General features: G+C 43.0%; 1 protein-coding gene across 1 annotated transcript in view; it reads left to right on the top strand.

Moving 5' to 3' along the window:
• The window catches only part of cacna1c (calcium voltage-gated channel subunit alpha1 C), a 268,853-nt gene that overhangs the window by 235,373 nt on the left and 14,554 nt on the right, over window positions 1–18,926 (top strand). Inside the window, exons 36-43 of the mRNA XM_033038368.1 lie at window positions 487–637; window positions 5,225–5,352; window positions 8,396–8,477; window positions 9,990–10,130; window positions 11,477–11,611; window positions 13,404–13,756; window positions 15,286–15,312; window positions 18,260–18,388. Of these exons, the coding sequence (XP_032894259.1) occupies window positions 487–637; window positions 5,225–5,352; window positions 8,396–8,477; window positions 9,990–10,130; window positions 11,477–11,611; window positions 13,404–13,756; window positions 15,286–15,312; window positions 18,260–18,388 (1,146 nt within the window). The remainder of the gene's footprint in view (window positions 1–486; window positions 638–5,224; window positions 5,353–8,395; window positions 8,478–9,989; window positions 10,131–11,476; window positions 11,612–13,403; window positions 13,757–15,285; window positions 15,313–18,259; window positions 18,389–18,926) is intronic.

Raw genomic sequence — 18,926 nt, 5'->3', positions numbered from 1 at the left:
ATCGGGCATTGTGACATCACACGATGGAACGTTCATCAGGGGCTGGGGCTGGTGCTGCTTCCATGGGCGAGAAACCAGTTTATTTTTGAAATATTGGGGGGGGGAAGGATTTGATTAAAAATGTGTACTTAAACACGACAAAATGTAATGAGGAGCGGATACTTAGAAAGAAAAGTGAAATCTCTACCGAAATGGAAAAGATGTCGGCGATTCTGCGTCTGGTTTCGGAGTTGCAGGGAATCAAAGGAAGAAAGGCAGTCGACAGCCGTCCATGTAAATGGATCCATTCCGATTGGACATCTGCGAGTATTGAGCATTGTGACATCACACGATGGAACGAATCAAAAGGCAGAAAGGCAGCCGGACGGACGGCAGGCGACAGGCACAGACTTTTATATAATAGATAGATATATATAAATATAGGTTATTGATATCATCCATTGTTTTCTAATGATACAAACTCACATAACTATCCTTAATTTTCAGATGTGCTACAGGTGAAGACTGGCAGGAGATCATGTTATCCTGTCTCCCAAGAAAACCTTATGAAGGAGAGCAACTTGAGGACGATTTATCCAGCGGAACCAATTTTGCTTATTTCTATTTTGTCAGTTTCTACATGCTGTGTGCCTTCTTGGTAGGTGCCAATTTTTGTTTAAAATTTAAGTGGTAGGAATATGCTGCAGGCATCTAGTGTCCTTGACAAATTAAACAGCTGCACTTTGAACATCGATTATGCTAATGTCGTAGGACAGAAATTACTCATTTGAGAGCCTTGCCTATTCATTGCTCCACTGTCATTCACCTCATTTTGGACTCTCCATCAATGTTTCAAATCCATATCCACTCTTTCCTCAGGAATGCAGGTAAAATGCCATGGATCCGCCCACGTTTAACATGTTATTTCTCATTTCCTTATTTACTGCTGTTAAAAGCTGCTTCAGGGGAAATCAAATGAAACTATTATTTTATATTCTTTTTTTGTATGTTCCTGCCCCTTTTTCCTCACTTCGCCAGCTATATCATTAGTGTTATCATTTTTCTTTTCTCTTATCAGTAAATCAAAGATGAGATCATTATTTGGCTATATTTACAGAGCTGTTTTTGAACATTAAACAAGAAGTCTTTCTTCCTAATCCATCTCCATCACTATCTTTCTCATCGCGACCACCTCTCTCTTTCTCGCTCTCCCTCCCGCCACTTTCACTTACAACACACGGAGCAGAATTTGAAAGCTCAGAAAGAATCAGAAAACTCCAATAAGCCCCCACACACACAACTGTCTTTTTCAAAATGTAAGTTATATCACAACAACGGAAGCCTAGATCGCCTCAGCGCAGACGGAGACAAGGAGGGAAGAGACATAGACTTTAAGACTTTTGCCTCCATCACAGTGAGGAGGTGCCTGGTGAACTCACTGTGGTGGATGTTAATTTGTGTTTATTGTGTGTTTTAATTATTTATTATTATATGTATGACTGCAGGCACGAAATTTCGTTCAGACCGAAAGGTCTGAATGACAATACAGGAATTCAAATTCAAATATATTTGCAAGCAAAAAGTTCAAATTAATTTTTTATCAAGTGCAAAGCATTTCCCTACACGATTTGCTGCCACAAGGAGTGGGGTCCTTTTCAGTTGCGGTAGATCGCAAAGTTAGCCTCAAACAAATTGGGATTGCAGGAATCTTTGCAAACGAACATGCTGCCGCTGCCTGTTGCTGTTTGGCGAGAGAGAATGAGATATTGTTTGCAGTGTAGGTGAGTAACAGACTACAGGGCATTGCAAATATTCCATCCGCATAAACGTTAGTTGAAGCGGGCACTTTAACAATTGTTGGCATTGTGGTTATGCCCCAAATCTAGATGGTGGTTGTGGCTGCAGCAGATGGTTAATTTTAATGAAGATATTTTTATTGAAATGCATGTAGATAGAAACAAAGCACAGGTTTTCAGTACACGCTGTTGCCAGCCTGGGTCTTCTTTATTTCACAAAAGTACACTGCGCATACTCACACATATTCACCAGACTGATAAGATAATGAATCCTGTATCCCAGGAAAACTCTGTGAATGAGATAATGAATATATCACGACACAACTCATACCATTCTAGTACAGTTCTTAAAGTTACAGTTACCATTATATACAATATTATATACATTACACTGCTATACCCTTAAGCCCCTGTCCCATTTATGCCCCTGTCCCACTTAGGAAACCTGAACGGAAACCTCTGGAGACTTTGCGTCCCACCTAAGGTTTCCGTGCGGTTCCCAGAGGTTGCAGGTGGTTGCCGGAGGTTGCAGGTAGTGGAAGCAGGTAGGGAGACTGACAAAAACCTTCGGGAACCTCCGGGAACCGCACGGAAACCTTGGGTGGGGCGAAAATTCTCCAGAGGTTTCCGTTCAGGTTTCCTAAGTGGGACAGGGGCATTAGAAATTAAAATTACTTGTAAATTAGACAAACAAGAATAATGTTATAAATTTAATCTGATGACTGGTTTACGCTCTCCTGAGTGGTTTCGTGGGAGTGTCAGGTTGTGGTTCTGAATGAGAGTCAAGTTCAGGATCATTTATCTTATTCCCTAATTTCTTTGGAGATTCTGATTTTACATCTGAACTAGGAATAATACCAATGTCTGGCCGATCTGGTTCATCGTGTATGCTCAGTCTAGTTCTGAGCCATCTTTTCATGAGCAGTTCAGCTGGCGTGTACCTGTGGTAGATTGTGGCATGGTACGATATTTCAATAAGAAACTAGCTAGCCGCTGTGACATACTGAAATTTGAATTACCTTCAAGAACTTGTTTCTTGAGAGTTTCTTTGATTATCCTGACTGACCTTTCGGCTACGCCATTAGATGCCAGATGGTAAGTTGGCACAAAGGTATGCTTGATACCATTTAGCTTCATGAAAGTTTGGAACGGTGCAGCACAAAATTAGGGGCCGTTGTCAGAGACAAGCCCTTCAGGTAATCCAATGACTCACAAAGACGGCAATGCATCTATTGTTCTCTCTGTTGTTGTGTTTGTACTCGTATGTGGCTAAAGGGATCAGGGGGTATGGAGAGAAGGCAGGTACAGGATATTGAGTTGGATGATCAGCCATGATCATATTGAATGGCGGTGCAGGCTCGAAGGGCCGAATGGCCTACTCTTGCACCTTTTTTCTATGTTTCTATGTACCACCTAAATCCACTTTGAGTGGCTATCTACCAAAACAAGAACATTATTATTGCCTTGTGTACAAAAATCCACATGAACCCTCTGAAGTAGGCCAAGACCATGTTTGCAAAGGGGTTCGGGTAGGCCTACTTCCACAACTCTGACAGGTGCTACATTTGCTTGCCATTGCTTCTATGTCAGTGTCCAATCCTGGCCAATACATGCAACTTCTGACTGTAGACTTAATTCGTACAAGATCTGTGTTCACTATGGAGTTCTATAAGTAATCTTTGTCTTATTGGGTACTACTAATTGGGTACTCTACTCTGTAACCCCATTAATTGCAGTCTAGAGAGACAACTCTAGACGATTTGTACAGCTGCTGTTTTAAACTACAGTCCCATGCATAGAACACTTTTGCATGGATGAGGAAACACTTCTCCAAACAAGAAAATACTTTTTCACACAGAGAGTTCTGAGTCTGTGGAATTCTCTGCCTCAGAGGGCAGTGGAGGCCGGTTCTCTGGATACTTTCAAGAGAGAGCTAGATAGGGCTCTTAAAGATAGCGGAGTCAGCGGATATGGGGAGAAGGCAGGAACAGGGTATTAATTGATGTTGGATGATCAGCCATGATCACATCGAATGGCGGTGCTAGATCGAAAGGCCGAATGGCCTACTCCTGCACCTATTGTCTATTGTCTATTAGTGACTTTTCCATGACAATGGATTCTGACTGGTATCATGATCTGCCCACTCTGCAATTTTCCTGTCGGCATGCTAATTTCAACTCCAATATATCTTTTTGAAAATGGCACTTTAATCCCCACGAAATGTGAACTTTGAATCCAATTTCTCTGACGACATATTGGAATTGTTTGTCTGCCTATCATCAAGGAATGGCATAGGTCAGGAAGGAAGAATAGCGTTTGTACTTGATAGTTGGGTTAATACTGTATACAAGAAGTACTAACGGGCCTGTCCCACTTACGCGACTTTTTAGGCGACTGCCGGCACCCGTCATAGATCGTTACAGGTCGCCGAAAATTTTCAACATGTTGAAAATCCAGCGGCGACCAGAACACGGTACGACTATTTGGGCGACTACTCACGACCATACAGGCTTCACGTGTCGCCAGGGTGTCGCCTGTATGGTCGTGAGTCATCTCCTCAGTCGCCCAAAGAGTCGTAGCGTTTTTCTGGTCGCCGGAAATTAACATGTTGAACATTTTCGCCGACCTGCAATGACCTATAACGGGTGCCAGCAGTCGTCGAAAAAGTCACGCAAATGGGACAAGCCCATAAAAGACTGTGTAATTATAGGTTTGTAAAGATTCTGCATACAATTTGAAAATGTTACTAAATATTTGCAGAAAATTGAAATAGACGGCACCAAATATTTCTCTAGGTGTCTAAAAAAAGTCAATATATCCTGCAATTTTTCTTCAGAGAAGACTCTGACTCTGACATTGACATTGAGGCCATCAGGACTGTAAACTCTTATCTCACCAGGGACTAATTTACTGTACTAATTTAAAGCCCTGTCCCACAGTACGAGTTCATTCCAAGAGTTCTCCCGAGTTTGCCCTGATTCGAACTCGGAGATTTACGGTAATGGCCACTCGTCGGTACTCGGGGCTCTCGTGGACATTTTTCAACATGTTGAAAAATCTTCACGAGTCTTCCCGTGCTTACCTGCCGTTAGCGAGTCTTCCCGAGTTCCTGCCGTTAGCGCTAAGAGCCGTCCACGAGCTCCGATGTACCCGCTACGTTCATTCTAATGCATACCACGAGTTTGATTTTGTTTTTAACTCACGAGAGCTCTTGGAATGAACTCGTACTGTGGGACAGGGCTATTACTGTTTTGTTGTGGCTTTTTAAAAGTGCTGGGGTTTTTTCTATTATGTAAATACTGATTCTGTTCTATTCTGTTGTGTAGTTTCGCACAATCCGCAGGCTTTGCCACTTTCATTTCACTGCACATCTTGTATGTGTATCAGACAAATAAAGTTGACTTGACTTGGATATTGTGACTATCCAAAATGTGTACTTTTTTTTTCAGATCATTAACCTCTTTGTGGCTGTAATCATGGATAATTTTGACTATTTAACACGTGATTGGTCCATCCTTGGTCCTCATCATCTGGACGAATTTAAGAGAATTTGGGCTGAATATGACCCTGAGGCCAAGTAAGTGCTGCTGCCTGGATATCTGATCTTGAAATCATCATTGCAGATGTGCAGTTTAGTGCTCTGTATTCTATGTTATGGGCCTGCCCCACTTACGCAACTTTTTTCGGCGACTTGCCAGCACCCATCATAGTCACATGTTGAAAATCCAGTGGCGACCAGAAAAAGGTACGCCTCTTAGGGTGACTACTCACCACCATACAGGCGTCGGTGACCAGCTGAGTTACTTCAAAACTTGTCTATTTTAGTAAACCAGCATCTGCGCTTCCTCGTTCCCCGTTCCTATTCTTTTTCATTCTGTCCTTAGTTCTTCTTCTTCTTATCGAGTCCACGCACAAGATTAGAAGTTGTTCAGCCGGAGCTGAACGCATTTCTCGGCATCTGCATGCAATGGTGTCTGTCTTGTCGCTTCTTGTGCGTGGTGGTGGAAGGATTGGTGGAAACAGGGCCGTGACGTGAACGTTCTTTCCTTGACCCCTGTCCTTAATTAATCTATCCTGAATCCACTTAATGCCCCTGTACCACTTAAGAAACCTGAACGGAAACCTGTGGAGACTTTGCGCCCCACCCAAGGTTTCCGTGCGGTTCCAGGAGGTTTTTGTCAGTCTCCCTAATGGTCGAAAGTGGTTTCCGCTTCTTCTATGTTCCGCCGATTATTTTTATTAAATTCGAAACCGGCCGCGACTAAAAACAGGTTGCCGTTTTAAAAATCGGTAATTTTTTAGTCGAAGCCGGTTGCGATGCTAGTTGTAGGTGGTTGCCGGAGGTTGCAGGTCATGGAAAGTCTTACCTTAGGTGGGGCGCAAAGTCTCCAGACGTTTCCGTTCAGGTTTCCTAAGTGGGACGATCACATTTGCAAAGAATTCTAATACATTTCTCAATCATAAAATCATGTTGATTGAATCTTCCTACCTATGTATGACGATGAAGTAATGGTTGGATGCAGTGAGTAACTAAAAGATTTCAAATTAAAATTGAGAATGTTCAGTGTGATATTTAGCTTCAACAAATAGGGTGTTTGTTTTAATGTTGCAGATCGATCCCGGAACTGCCCTTCACTGTTTCCAAAACACCTCCAACATCAGGGAAACATTCCTGATTACATGATAAATGCCTTCACTTGACTGGTGATAAAATGCAATTTTAACAAGTTTATTTTATGGTTAGAATAGATGGAAAGAGCTTCAAATTTTTTATTTTGGTCAATATTATCACTTCATTTGAACCTAAGCCTTCAATATCACCAGATGGAAAATTAAACATAGAAACATAGAAAATAGGTGCAGGAGTAGGCCATTCGGCCCTTCGAGTCTGCACCGCCATTCAATATGATTATGGCTGATCATCCAACTCAGTATCCTGTACCTGCCTTCTCTCCATACCCCCTGATCCCTTTAGCCACAAGGGCCACATCTAACTCCCTCTTAAATATAGCCAATGAACTGGCCTCAACTACCTTCTGTGGCAAAGAATTCCAGAGATTCACCACTCTCTGTGTGAAAAATGTTTTCCTCATCTCGGTCCTAAAAGATTTCCCCCTTATCCTTAAACTGTGACCCTTTGTTCTGGACTTCCCCAACATCGGGAACAATCTTCCTGCATCTAGCCTGTCCAACCCCTTAAGAATTTTGTAAGTTTCTATAAGATCCCCCCTCAATCTTCTAAATTCTAGCGAGTACAAACCGAGTCTATCCAGTCTTTCTTCATATGAAAGTCCTGACATCCCAGGAATCAGTCTGGTGAACCTTCTCTGTACTGCCTCTATGGCAAGAATGTCTTTCCTCAGATTAGGAGACCAAAACTGTACGCAATACTCCAGGTGTGGTCTCACCAAGACCCTGTACAACTGCAGTAGAACCTCCCTGCTCCTATACTCAAATCCTTTTGCTATGAATGCTAACATAACATAACAGTAGAAATTCCTGCACAATTCTTTGCTGATGTATTTCTAATTACTACATAAGTCTGGGCCTTGAATAAAGATCATGAACTTCCTTTACTTGTGTAGCGCTTCCATTGCCCAATGGAGGATGTAGCTCACATCATACTATCTGGAAGCACGCAGTACTTCATTGCGATGTTCCATAGAAACTGCCCTAGCTGTTGGCCTTCAGTGCGGGAGGATTTGAGTTTAGGAGCAAGGAGGTCCTACTGCAGTTATACAGGGCTTTGGTGAGACCGCACCTGGAGTATTGTGTGCAATTTTGATCTCCTAATTTGAGAAAGGACATTATTGCTATTGGGGTTCACCAGGTTAATTCCCGGGATGGCGGGACTGATATATGACTGTGATTTAGACAATAGACAATAGGTGCAGGACTGAGCCATTCGGCCCTTCTAGCCAGCACCGCCATTCAATGTGATCATGGCTAGAAGGATGAGAGGGTATCTTATAGAAACATATAAAATTCTTAAAGGATTGGACAGGCTAGATGCACGGAAAATGTTTCTGATGTTGGAGGAGTCCAGAACCAGGGATCACAGTTTAAGACTATTAGGACTGAGATGAGGACAATCTTCTTCACCCTAAGAGTTGTGAATCTGTGGAATTCTCTGCCACAGAAGGTCATGGAGGCCAATTTACTGGATGTTTTCAAGAGAGCGTTAGATTTAGCTCTTTGGGCTAAAGGAATCAAGGGATATGGGGAAAAAGTAGGAACGGGGTACTGATTTTAGATGATCAGCCATGATCATATTGAATGGCGGTGCTGGGTCGAAAGGCCGAATGTCCTACTCCTGCACCTATTTTTCTATGTTTCTATGGTGGATGCTGAATGGAGTCAGGCACTTTCTCATTTGATGAAAGTAAAAACTGAGGGAGGATGGTTCTGTACCCCTCTTGCCCACCACCAGCACTAACAGAGCTGCATGCAGACTGCTGGAAGTAGGATATCTGCTACCTCACTCACCCGCTTGTCAATAGGCGGTGTGAGAAGAATCAGTTTGAGGAAAAGGAAGTGACAAACGGATATGTGAACATTGTGCACACAAATGTGCAATATGATTAATATGTTTCAGTTTGTTCTTGACTTTATTTTTGCAGGGGTCGCATCAAGCACTTGGATGTAGTCACTCTCCTGAGACGGATACAGCCACCTTTGGGAAGATTTCCACATCCCTACCCTGCATTGACCTCACCATCTCCATCGCGGGGGACAGACTCCTGACCGACATACATTACAAACCCACTGACTCACATGGCTATCTGGACTACACGTCTTCCCACCCTGCCCCCTGTAAAGACTCCATCCCCTACTCCCAATTCCTCCGCCTACGCCGCATCTGTTCCCAGGACGAGACATTTCATACCAGGGCATCGGAAATGTCCTCGTTCTTCAGGGAACGGGGATTCCCCTCCGCCACCATAGACGAGGCTCACACCAGGGTCTCATCCATACCCCGTAACACTGCTCTCTCTCCCCATCCCCGCACACGCAACAAGGGCAGAGTCCCTCTGGTCCTCACCTTTCACCCCACCAGCCGGCAAATACAACACATAATCCTCCGCCATTTCCGCCACCTCCAACGTGACCCCACCACTCGCCACATCTTCCCATCTCCCCCAATGTCTGCCTTCCGCAAAGACCGCTCCCTCCGCAACTCCCTCGTCAATTCTTCCCTTCCCTCCCGCACCCCCCCCTCCCCGGGCACTTTCCGTTGCAACCGCAAGAAATGCAACACCTGGCCCTTCACCTCCCCCCTCGACTCCATTCAAGGTCCCAAGCAGTCGTTCCAGGTGCGACAAAGGTTCACCTGTATCTCCTCCAACCTCATCTACTGCATCCGCTGCTCTAGATGTCAGCTGATTTACATCGGTGAGACCAAGCGTAGGTTGGGCGATCGTTTCGCCGAACACCTCCGCTCAGTCCGCAATAACCTACCTGACCTCCCGGTGGCTCAGCACTTCAACTCCCCCTCCCATTCCCAATCCGACCTCTCTGTCCTGGGTCTCCTCCATTGCCAGAGTGAGCAACAGCGGAAATTGGAGGAACAGCATCTCATATTCCGTCTGGGGACCTTGCGTCCTTATGGCATTAACATTGAATTCTCCCAATTTGGCTAGCCCGTGCTGTCTCCTCCCCTTCCTTAACCCTCTAGCTGTCTCCTCCCACCCTCCCATCCGCCCGCCCTCGGGCTCCTCCTCCTCCTCCCCTTTTCCTTCTTTCTTTCCCCACCCCCCATCAGTCTGAAGAAGGGTTTCGGCCCGAAACGGCCTATTTCCTTCGCTCCATAGATGCTGCTGCACCCGCTGAGTTTCCCCAGCAATTGTGTGTACCTTCCTTTTAGTTTAGTTTAGTTTAGAGATACAGCACAGAAACAGGCCCTTCGGCCCATGCCGACCAGCGATCCCCGCATATTAACACACCAGGGACAATGTTTACATTTGCCAAGCCAATGTACCTACAAACCTGTACGTTTTTGGAGTGTGGGAGGAAACTGAAGATCTCGGAGAAAACCCACGCGGTCACAGGGAGAAAATACAAACTCCGTACAGACAGCACCCGTGATCGGGATCGAACATTTGATAATATAACAGGCTTCTTAACTCAGGAACATGAGCGTACATAATATTGATTTGATTTTTACACATGTAGCTGCAAGAATATGAACAAATTATTCTGCAGAGTGAATAATATCTTCCTATTTCAGATGATGAAGTGACTGTCGGGAAGTTCTATGCCACATTCCTAATCCAGGATTATTTCAGAAAATTCAAGAAACGAAAAGAACAGGGCACTGTTGGGAAAGCAGTGCAGAAAAACTCCCTCTCTTTGCAGGTACATGTGAGAAATCTTCTTTCATTCAAATATTATGCTTATGTTTACATATGGAAAGCCCCTGTTATGCCCCTGTCCCACTTAGGAAACCTGAACGGAAACCTCTGGAGACTTTGCGCCCCACCCAAGGTTTCCGTGCGGTTCCAGGAGGTTTTTGTCAGTCTCCCTACCTGCTTCCACTGCCTGCAACCTCCGGCAACCACCTGCAACCTCCGGGAACCGCACGGAAACCTTGGGTGGGGCGCAAAGTCTCCAGAGATTTCCGTTCAGGTTTCCTAAGTGGGACAGGGGCATAAGGAAGAGAAGGAGGAAGATTAAAGAATCTAGCGACTTTGATAGCCATCTTTTGGCTCAGGACGTACATAGAGAATGAATTCAAATCTGATCATGGTAAAGAAATCAATTCCCCTTTCACCAATAATCCAACATTTTACCTTGCTTTTGTCACTTGAGTTACACAGCAGAGTAATTCAATGTGTCTCCTGTAAATAATTCTCATCACTTATTGACTGCCCATTGCTTTGCCATGATGTCTACAGTACAGCAGTCTCCATTAGACAAAGCCATTCTTTTGGCCACAATGCTAAAGCACAATCCACCGCAAAATAAACATACTAAACCACATTTGTGAATGAAATTATACACATTACATATATAAGTATAAAATATCAACTTTTTGTGTTCCTTTGGAGCCTGATTTCCACGTATGTTTACATGTTCTGGTCCTCATTGCTGTCCCATGTACTGCCAGCTAGAAGTTTGCTGACTATCAGTGCAGGAGACAGCTGATAGAAACATAGATAGAAGGTGCAGGAGTAGGCCATTCGGCCCTTCGAGCCTGCACCGCCATTCAATATGATCATGGCTGATCATCCAACTCAGTATCCTGTACCTGCTTTCTCTCCATACCCCCTGATCCCTTTAGCCACAAGGGCCACATCTAACTCCCTCTTAAATATAGCCTATGAACTGGCCTCAACTACCTTCTGTGGCAGAGAATTCCACAGATTCACCACTCTCTGTGTAAAAAATATTTTTCTCATCTCAGTCCTAAAAGATTGCCCCCTTATCCTTAAACTGTGACCCCTTGTTCTGGACTTCCCCGACATCGGGAACAATCTTCCTGCATCTAGTCTGTCCAACCCCTTAAGAATTTTGTAAGTTTCTATAAGATCCCCCCTCAGATCTTGGAAGATGATCTCCATCAGGCTTGAGCCTAAAATGCCCTGCTCCAGATTACACCCCCTCAGCTTTTATGGTTGAAGGTATCTCTCCTACATCTTTTCACTGTCCAAAAAGAAACTTTCAGACCTTTTTCTTTTCTCTACTTTTTTTTTCTTTTGCAGGCGGGACTGCGTACTTTGCACGACATTGGCCCGGAGATTCGGCGAGCCATATCTGGAGATCTGACAGCAGAAGAAGAGCTGGAAAAGGCAATGAAGGAAGCTGCTTCAGCTGCATCTGAGGATGATATTTTCAGGGTAAGTTTCACAATAGATAAAGACCAAAAATATTAGAGAATTCAACAAAACAAAAAGACTTATTCCCACACCACCAGAATTAGTGCTTTTAATAACTTCGCCACACTTTAGTTTGCATTCATTTTCCTCATGAAATTATCCCATATACCTTTTGATTAGTATTTTATGCATTATAATATGATGAGCTGATTGTTGACATCAGGAAGGGAAAGCTGGGGATCCATGAATCTGTCTTTATTGATAGAATGACAAAGTCCACACTTAGGCGTGGATATTTATGACACATTGATACAATCACAAAGAAAGCTCATCCATGCAACTTCCTTTGAAGATTGATGGGATTCGGTATGTCACTGAATACTCTATCAAACCTTTACAGGTTTTACGGTAGAGACCATACTGACTGGTGGCATCATGGCCTCGTTTAGTAACCCAAATTCATAGCAAAAGGATTTGAGTATAGGAGCAGGGAGGTTCTACTGCAGTTGTACAGGGTCTTGGTGAGACCACCCCAGGAGTATTGCGTACAGTTTTGGTCTCCTATTCTGAGGAAAGACATTCTTGCCATAGAGGGAGTTCAGAGAAGGTTCACCAGACTGATTCCTGGGATGTCAGGACTTTCATATGAAGAAAGACTGGATAGACTCGGCTTGTACTCGCTAGAATTTAGAAGATTGAGGGGGGATCTTATAGAAACTTACAAAATTCTTAAGGGGTTGGACAGGCTAGATGCAGGAAGATTGTTCCCAATGTTGGGGAAGTCCAGAACAAGGGGTCACAGTTTAAGGATAAGTCTTTTAGGACCGATATGAGAAAAAAAAATTCACACAGAGAGTGGTGAATCGCTGGAATTCTCTGCCACAGAAGGTAGTTGAGGCCAGTTCATTGGCTATATTTAAGAGGGAGTTAGATGTGGCCCTTGTGGCTAAAGGGATCAGGGGGTATGGAGAGAAGGCAGGTACAGGATACTGAGTTAGATGATCAGCCATGATCATATTGAATGGCGGTGCAGGCTCAAAGGGTCGAATGGCCTACTCCTGCACCTATTTTCTATGTTTCTATGTTTCTAAATGCCCAGGATGGAAGGAGAACCCAGAGAGTGGTTGACATTCCCACTATCGAAGGGATATATAGGAGGGCTTACCCCAAAAAGGAAACCCAATATCGTCAAAATCCCACAACACCCAGGCCATTTTCCTACTACCATCAGAAAGAAGACACAGGAGTCTGTCAAATACAGCATCCCCCCAGCACCCATCAGCTCTTAAACACTGCACACCGCCGACCATTACTTCAGCAACCACAATCTTCGTTGGGGATTTGAGACTGAATGTTTAGGGTGACTACTATGTTCTGGTTTGTCTTATCGAGAGTTGTCAGTGTTGTTCTCTTGCAAGCAAATGGAGAGTATTCCTTAACACACTTGGAAAAGCCTTTGAGTGTCTGGTAGTGAGTCATTCTCTGCAAAATACCTGCTCTTGCAGCCATGGTGGTTGATCCACTGGAACTTCTGCGGGCACACCTGTCAATGTATAAATCCCCAATGGCTGATCATTCAGGGTTTATTCGTACACCCAGTCCTGTCAAAGGTTTTGATCTACTCGTTAGGAATTTTTTTGGGGAGGAGTCGGAAAACTAAATTCAAACCATTTCATTTTGTGGCAAGATTATTCCTTCACATTTCATGACACTAGACAGCCGAGATTATATTCTTAGAATGAGAAATATTGTATAATGGAAACATTGCATAATGTTGACATTTTTAATGCAATGGAGTGTGTCTTCCTTGCAGAGGGCCGGTGGCTTATTTGGTAACCATGTTGGCTATTACGGAAGTGACGGTCGAAGCAGCTTCCCACAGACTTTCACCACTCAGCGCCCTTTACACCTCAATAAATCGGGAGCCACGCAAGATGAAACGGAGTCGCCATCCCACGAGAAACTGGTTGATTCAACGTTCGCTCCGAGCAGCTATTCCTCCACGGGATCTAATGCCAATATTAACAACGCAAACAACACTGCAATATCCAGATTTCCAAGCCCAGCCAATTACCAAAGTACTGTCAATACAGTGGATGGTCATGGCAATTCTCTAACTTCGACACTTTCCTTGCAAGGCGCAGCATGGAAGATCAATCCCAAAAGGTAAGTTTATGACATGATTAATGTCAAAAATCACACTTACATTTTTTTTTTGTTCCTTGTGTGAATATTGTTAATGTACACCTGTAGGTAAGGATTACGAGAAAGCAAAAGCATTACAAATACAACATGAGCCGACTAAAGCAGGAGTGTCGCATTAGGATCATTAGAATCTGATTTGGCCCATTGTAATCTTCAGCATTCAAGTCAAGTTTATTCGTCACATACACATACGAGATGTGCAGTGAAATGAAAAGTGGCAATGCTCGCGGACTTTGTGCAAAAAGACCAAACAAACAACCAGACAAACAAACTACAAACAGAATGGAACAGAATCACATATTCTTTTACATATTAAATATTGTGGGCGGAAGGAAAAAGGGGGGGAAAACACAGCAATTTTTTTAAAAAGCAGTAGAGTGGTCCAGTAAAGTTAGTCCCTGGTGAGATAGGAGTTTACAGTCCTAATGGCCTCTGGGAAGAAACTCCTTCTCAACCACTCCGTTCTCACAGCATGGCAACGGAGGCTTTTGCCTGACCGTAGCAGCTGGAACAGTCCGTTGCAGGGGTGGAAGGGGTCTCCCATGATCTTGTTGGCTCTGGAGTTGCACCTCCTGATGTATAGTTCCTGCAGAGGGGCGAGTGAAGTTCCCATAGTGCATTCTAACAGCACCCTTACAATTGTAGATGGCCTACTCTAGACAAAGCCCCAATGCAAGAGCTAGTACATTCAGATGAAGCCATGATTAGAATGTGTTGCAAATGTATTAGTAAACAGGAGAACAGATGAAAACGCAGAAAAGATGAAGCATTTCTCCTAAAAAAACTCCTTGTCTACTGGACTCCTGCCTACTATGCATTCAAGGAGTACAGGTAGACAAGCTCTTTGAGAAATGTATAGGTAGTGTATGTTCATCATAGTAACTATTAGATGTTCAGTATAAATCTCCTATAAGCAGTGCAACAATACACTGACTTCTCTATTGCCTGGGAAGCTTTAAGGGCCTGTCCCACTTACGCAATTTTTTTCGGCGACTTGCCGGCACCCGTCAGAAAAAGGTACGGCTCTTTGGGCGACTAATCACCACCAAACAGGCGTCACGCCTGTTTGGTGGTGAGTAGTCACCCAAAGAGTCGTACCTTTTTCTGGTCGCCGCTGGAGTTCCAACATTTTGGCATTTTTCAGCGACCCTCGCGCGAGGTGATGCCTGTTTGGTGGCGAGTAGTCGCCCAAAGAGTCGTACCTTTTTCTGGTCGCCGCTGGAGTTCCAACATTTTTAAAAATTTCGGCGACCTGCTGCGACTATGACGGGTGCCGGCAAGTGGCCGAAAAAAACGGGACAGGCCCTTGAGTATTCACTAACATAACAAACCCCAACCATAACAGACAATGTACTACAAAGTGAAGCCTTCTGCTTCATTTCATGCCTTTTTTATTTTATTCCAGTGTCTTCTTGCTGTGATATGAATGTACATTAAGATCTAATTAATAATTTTTTTCTTGTCTATTTTCATGCTCTCTTGTGAAATAGGACACGGTATTATGAAACACTTATCCGGTACGTGTCCTTCTCCCTGTTCTTCGGTTTTAACCTCTATGGCATTTTTCTTGCTTCAGTTATATAAGAACAATATAAAAGTATAATACTTTGAATGCTGGATATCTGAAACAATCAAAGAAATTAACGAAGCACTCAGTAACTTCCATGGTGCTTCAATTTTATAATTATTAAAAGTAGAAATACTTAATTTTGAAGATCATTTTTAACTTACTAAGCTTTGATACCAGCAAGCCACATTAGCTAGAATTGTTTTCGAAGGAACTGCAGATGCTGGAAAATCGAAGGTAGATAAAAATGCTGGAGAAACTCAGCGGGTGAGGCAGCATCTATGGAGCGAATCTATGCTGAGTTTCTCCAGCAATTTTGTCTACCTTCGATTTTCCAGCATCTGCAGTTCCTTCTTGAACTGAGAATCTATGCAGACTCCTTTGAATCTGAAGAAGGGTCTCGATCCGAAACGTCGCCTATTTCCTTCGCTCCATGGATGCTGCCTCACCCGCTGAGTTTCTCCAGCATTTCTATCTACCTTTGGCTAGAATTGTAATCACCTAGGACCAACCTTCTTGTGTGCCGCAGAACCCAATCCGATCCAATCCAATGTCTGTGAGAAAACAAAATTTGAAATTGACAACTCACCACATGCATCATGAAGTCCACAATGTTCTTTGAACAAGATACATGACTGAGCAGTACTTCCATCATCTATAAAGTACAAGCCACTAATACAGAAGCAGAGTCTCACAGCAGTGGGAAACCATTTCAGACAAGTCCCCATTATTTACTCCTGCATTCCCCAAACCACAACTCTTCCATGGTAGCATATTTCCCAATCCCCTCAGATAGCCCCATGCTCTGTCACCTGATCTCATACCATGACTATCAACACTTGCCTCTCATCACTCAATCACCGCCAACCTCACCTATCGAGCACAATCACATCCTCCGACTACACCATCCCCTTCTGACACAACTCACAAACAAACATCCTTCATCTCATCTCTTTATTAACCCTTCCTGCAACATTATGTGGATTCCATTCCTTGATTCTCATCCACCCACAAACCACTCTCTGTGCAGCCTCAACACATCTGGATTTCCTTCACAATCTGAGTATTTCAAAGTGCACAATGGAAGACTTTATCTTGTGTAAAGCTGATCCAGTAGCACAGGCCTTGGACCTGATGAGCTGCTGAACTTACTAGTGGCAAGCCCACAAACAGAATGTGAATTATCCCAACACAGAGCAATTGTTTGGTAAATCTTTGCAGGTTGTGACATATCTAGGCCACCATGCCATTTTAATTTAAGATCTGACTGATGGACAAAGCATGAATTCTCTTCCATGACTATCCTCTTCACGCCAATCCAGGGTCTTGGCCAGAAACTTTGACCATTCCCATTTCTCCATAGACCGTGTGTGAGACTCACCGAGTCTTCCAATAGTTTGTCGCTTGCTTCAATTTCCAGCATCTGAAGTCCCTTGTATCGCTGTGATTCCATGCATGTCTCCTGGGCTTGGTCTGCATCTCCCTTCATGCTTCTTAGAACATCTCTCCCGAGGACCTCTTAATCTTTGATGCGATCCTCTGAATCCCATTCACTCTCATTTTAGACATTGCTGAAATCTCTCCCACGGCAGCTTATAGAACTCCACCAGGTAATTGCCTAATACAAAAACTCAGCTCACTGGTAAATCTCCACTTGCAAATCTTCCACAGTATAACCTCAAATCTGGAAGGAAATTTGATATGGCACCTTAATTTATTAATCTACAAGTAACTTTGTTTAAAAAAATGTAACGTTTTACTTGCAAAAATAAACATGTAAGTTTCATAACGACTGCATTCAGAAGTAATAACAATGAAAAAACAAGTCATAATCAAAATATGATAAACATAGAAGCATAGAAACATAGAAAATAGGTGCAGGAGTAGGCCATTCGGCCCTTCGAGCATGCACCGCCATTCAATATGATCATGCCTGATCATCCGTCAGTATCCTGTACCTGCCTTCTCTCCATACCTCCTGATCCCTTTAGCCACAAGGGCCACATCTAACTCCCTCTTAAATATAGCCAATGAACTGGCCTCAACCACCTTCTGTGGCAGAGAATTCCACAGATTCACCACTCTCTGTGTGAAAAACAAAATTCTCATCTTGGTCCTAAAAGACTTCCCCCTTATGCTTAAACTGTGACCCCTTGTTCTGGACTTCCCCAACATGATTGCTTATGATGGTGAGAGGACTCATTTGACAGTATCAGTGTTAATTTCCCATCTGAAAGCAATGACACATTCTGCTGCTGACTCTTTGATATTTGATTTTCAGCATTTAGCTATTTTAAATCAGAAATAAATTATTATGATTTCTCAAACTCAAATTTAACTGGACCTTAATTGGTACATGTGACAATGAAATTGAATCTTGAATCTTCAATCTTGATTTGCTTCTTAATTTTATAATTTTGTGAAATCTTTCCTGGAGATCTCAAGTATAAGAATTCTAACCTTGTATTTAAGGGTATCGGTAGTCATTGGACACGTTTTTAGGTAAATAGACTTGAAGTTCTCCTGGTACTGGATATTTTTCCTCAACATGTCCTGCCATTATTGGTGGAAATATATTTTTTAATTCAAATTGTGGAAATTTGAAACAATTACAGTAAATGCAGTGGGGGAAAAAACACAAAATACATTTTAAAGATGGAATTGCCGTGATCAAAATATCCTTTTTTACCTTATGTAAATGTCTAACATTTTTGGGGAGGGTTTCATTGCTGGTCAGTAATTTTGAATCAATGTGGAAACTAATTGGGTGTTGAAGTGAATGATCGTTTACCAGAATACATATGTAGTTCCTTCGCAAGAACATCAACATGGGTGGCCTGTCGCTCACATTTTAACACATTAGCAGCGTTGAACCAGTGCACCTTCTTCCTTTTCAGCTCTTACTCTGAAGAAAGCCACTTGCCCATCATTCAACGAGAGGAAGCGTTACCTGATGAGACATGCGATGAAGACTTTAATAAAGATGCTGATTGCTGCAATGAAGAGAGCATGCTTTCATCACAATTGTGAGTTTTTCCTCTCACCTCATTAAGTAACGTAAACACAGGGACCTTGCTGAATTAACTCAGAGTTGCCATCAGCACATGGAAACTCGGAGAGTTTATGCAAACTTTACAACTTAAGAATTTTCTAATTGACCAGGCCCTACCACAAAAACCCTACCTCAGAAAACGATTGTTATTGTGGGCTTTAATTTCTCCATAGCAGAGACATGTTTCTTTGGAAAAACATTGCCTGGTTTAAAAGTTCCAGCTTCCCCAAGTTTTAGGAAAATGAATAGTTAATGAAACAGCAAATCACCAAAGTTATGGAGTAGATTTTAACTTTCCTCTGGGCAAGCAAGCAAGCATTTGGCCATGTTGTTTGAATATATGTTTTGGCAATATAATAATTTTTTTTCCTGTACCTTCATTGATAGATATCTTAATTCAAAGACAAAATTCAATACCCCCAGTTTGTGCCTGTGCTTAAGTTGAGTTACACCTCCTAAAAATGGGACTATGTTATGTTGAGAAATAAATAATATTAATTCGCAGCAGAATT

Source organism: Amblyraja radiata, chromosome 19, assembly GCF_010909765.2.
Source record: "Amblyraja radiata isolate CabotCenter1 chromosome 19, sAmbRad1.1.pri, whole genome shotgun sequence".
NCBI classification, from domain to species: domain Eukaryota; kingdom Metazoa; phylum Chordata; class Chondrichthyes; order Rajiformes; family Rajidae; genus Amblyraja; species Amblyraja radiata.
This window is presented reverse-complemented; position numbering and strand designations above follow the sequence as displayed.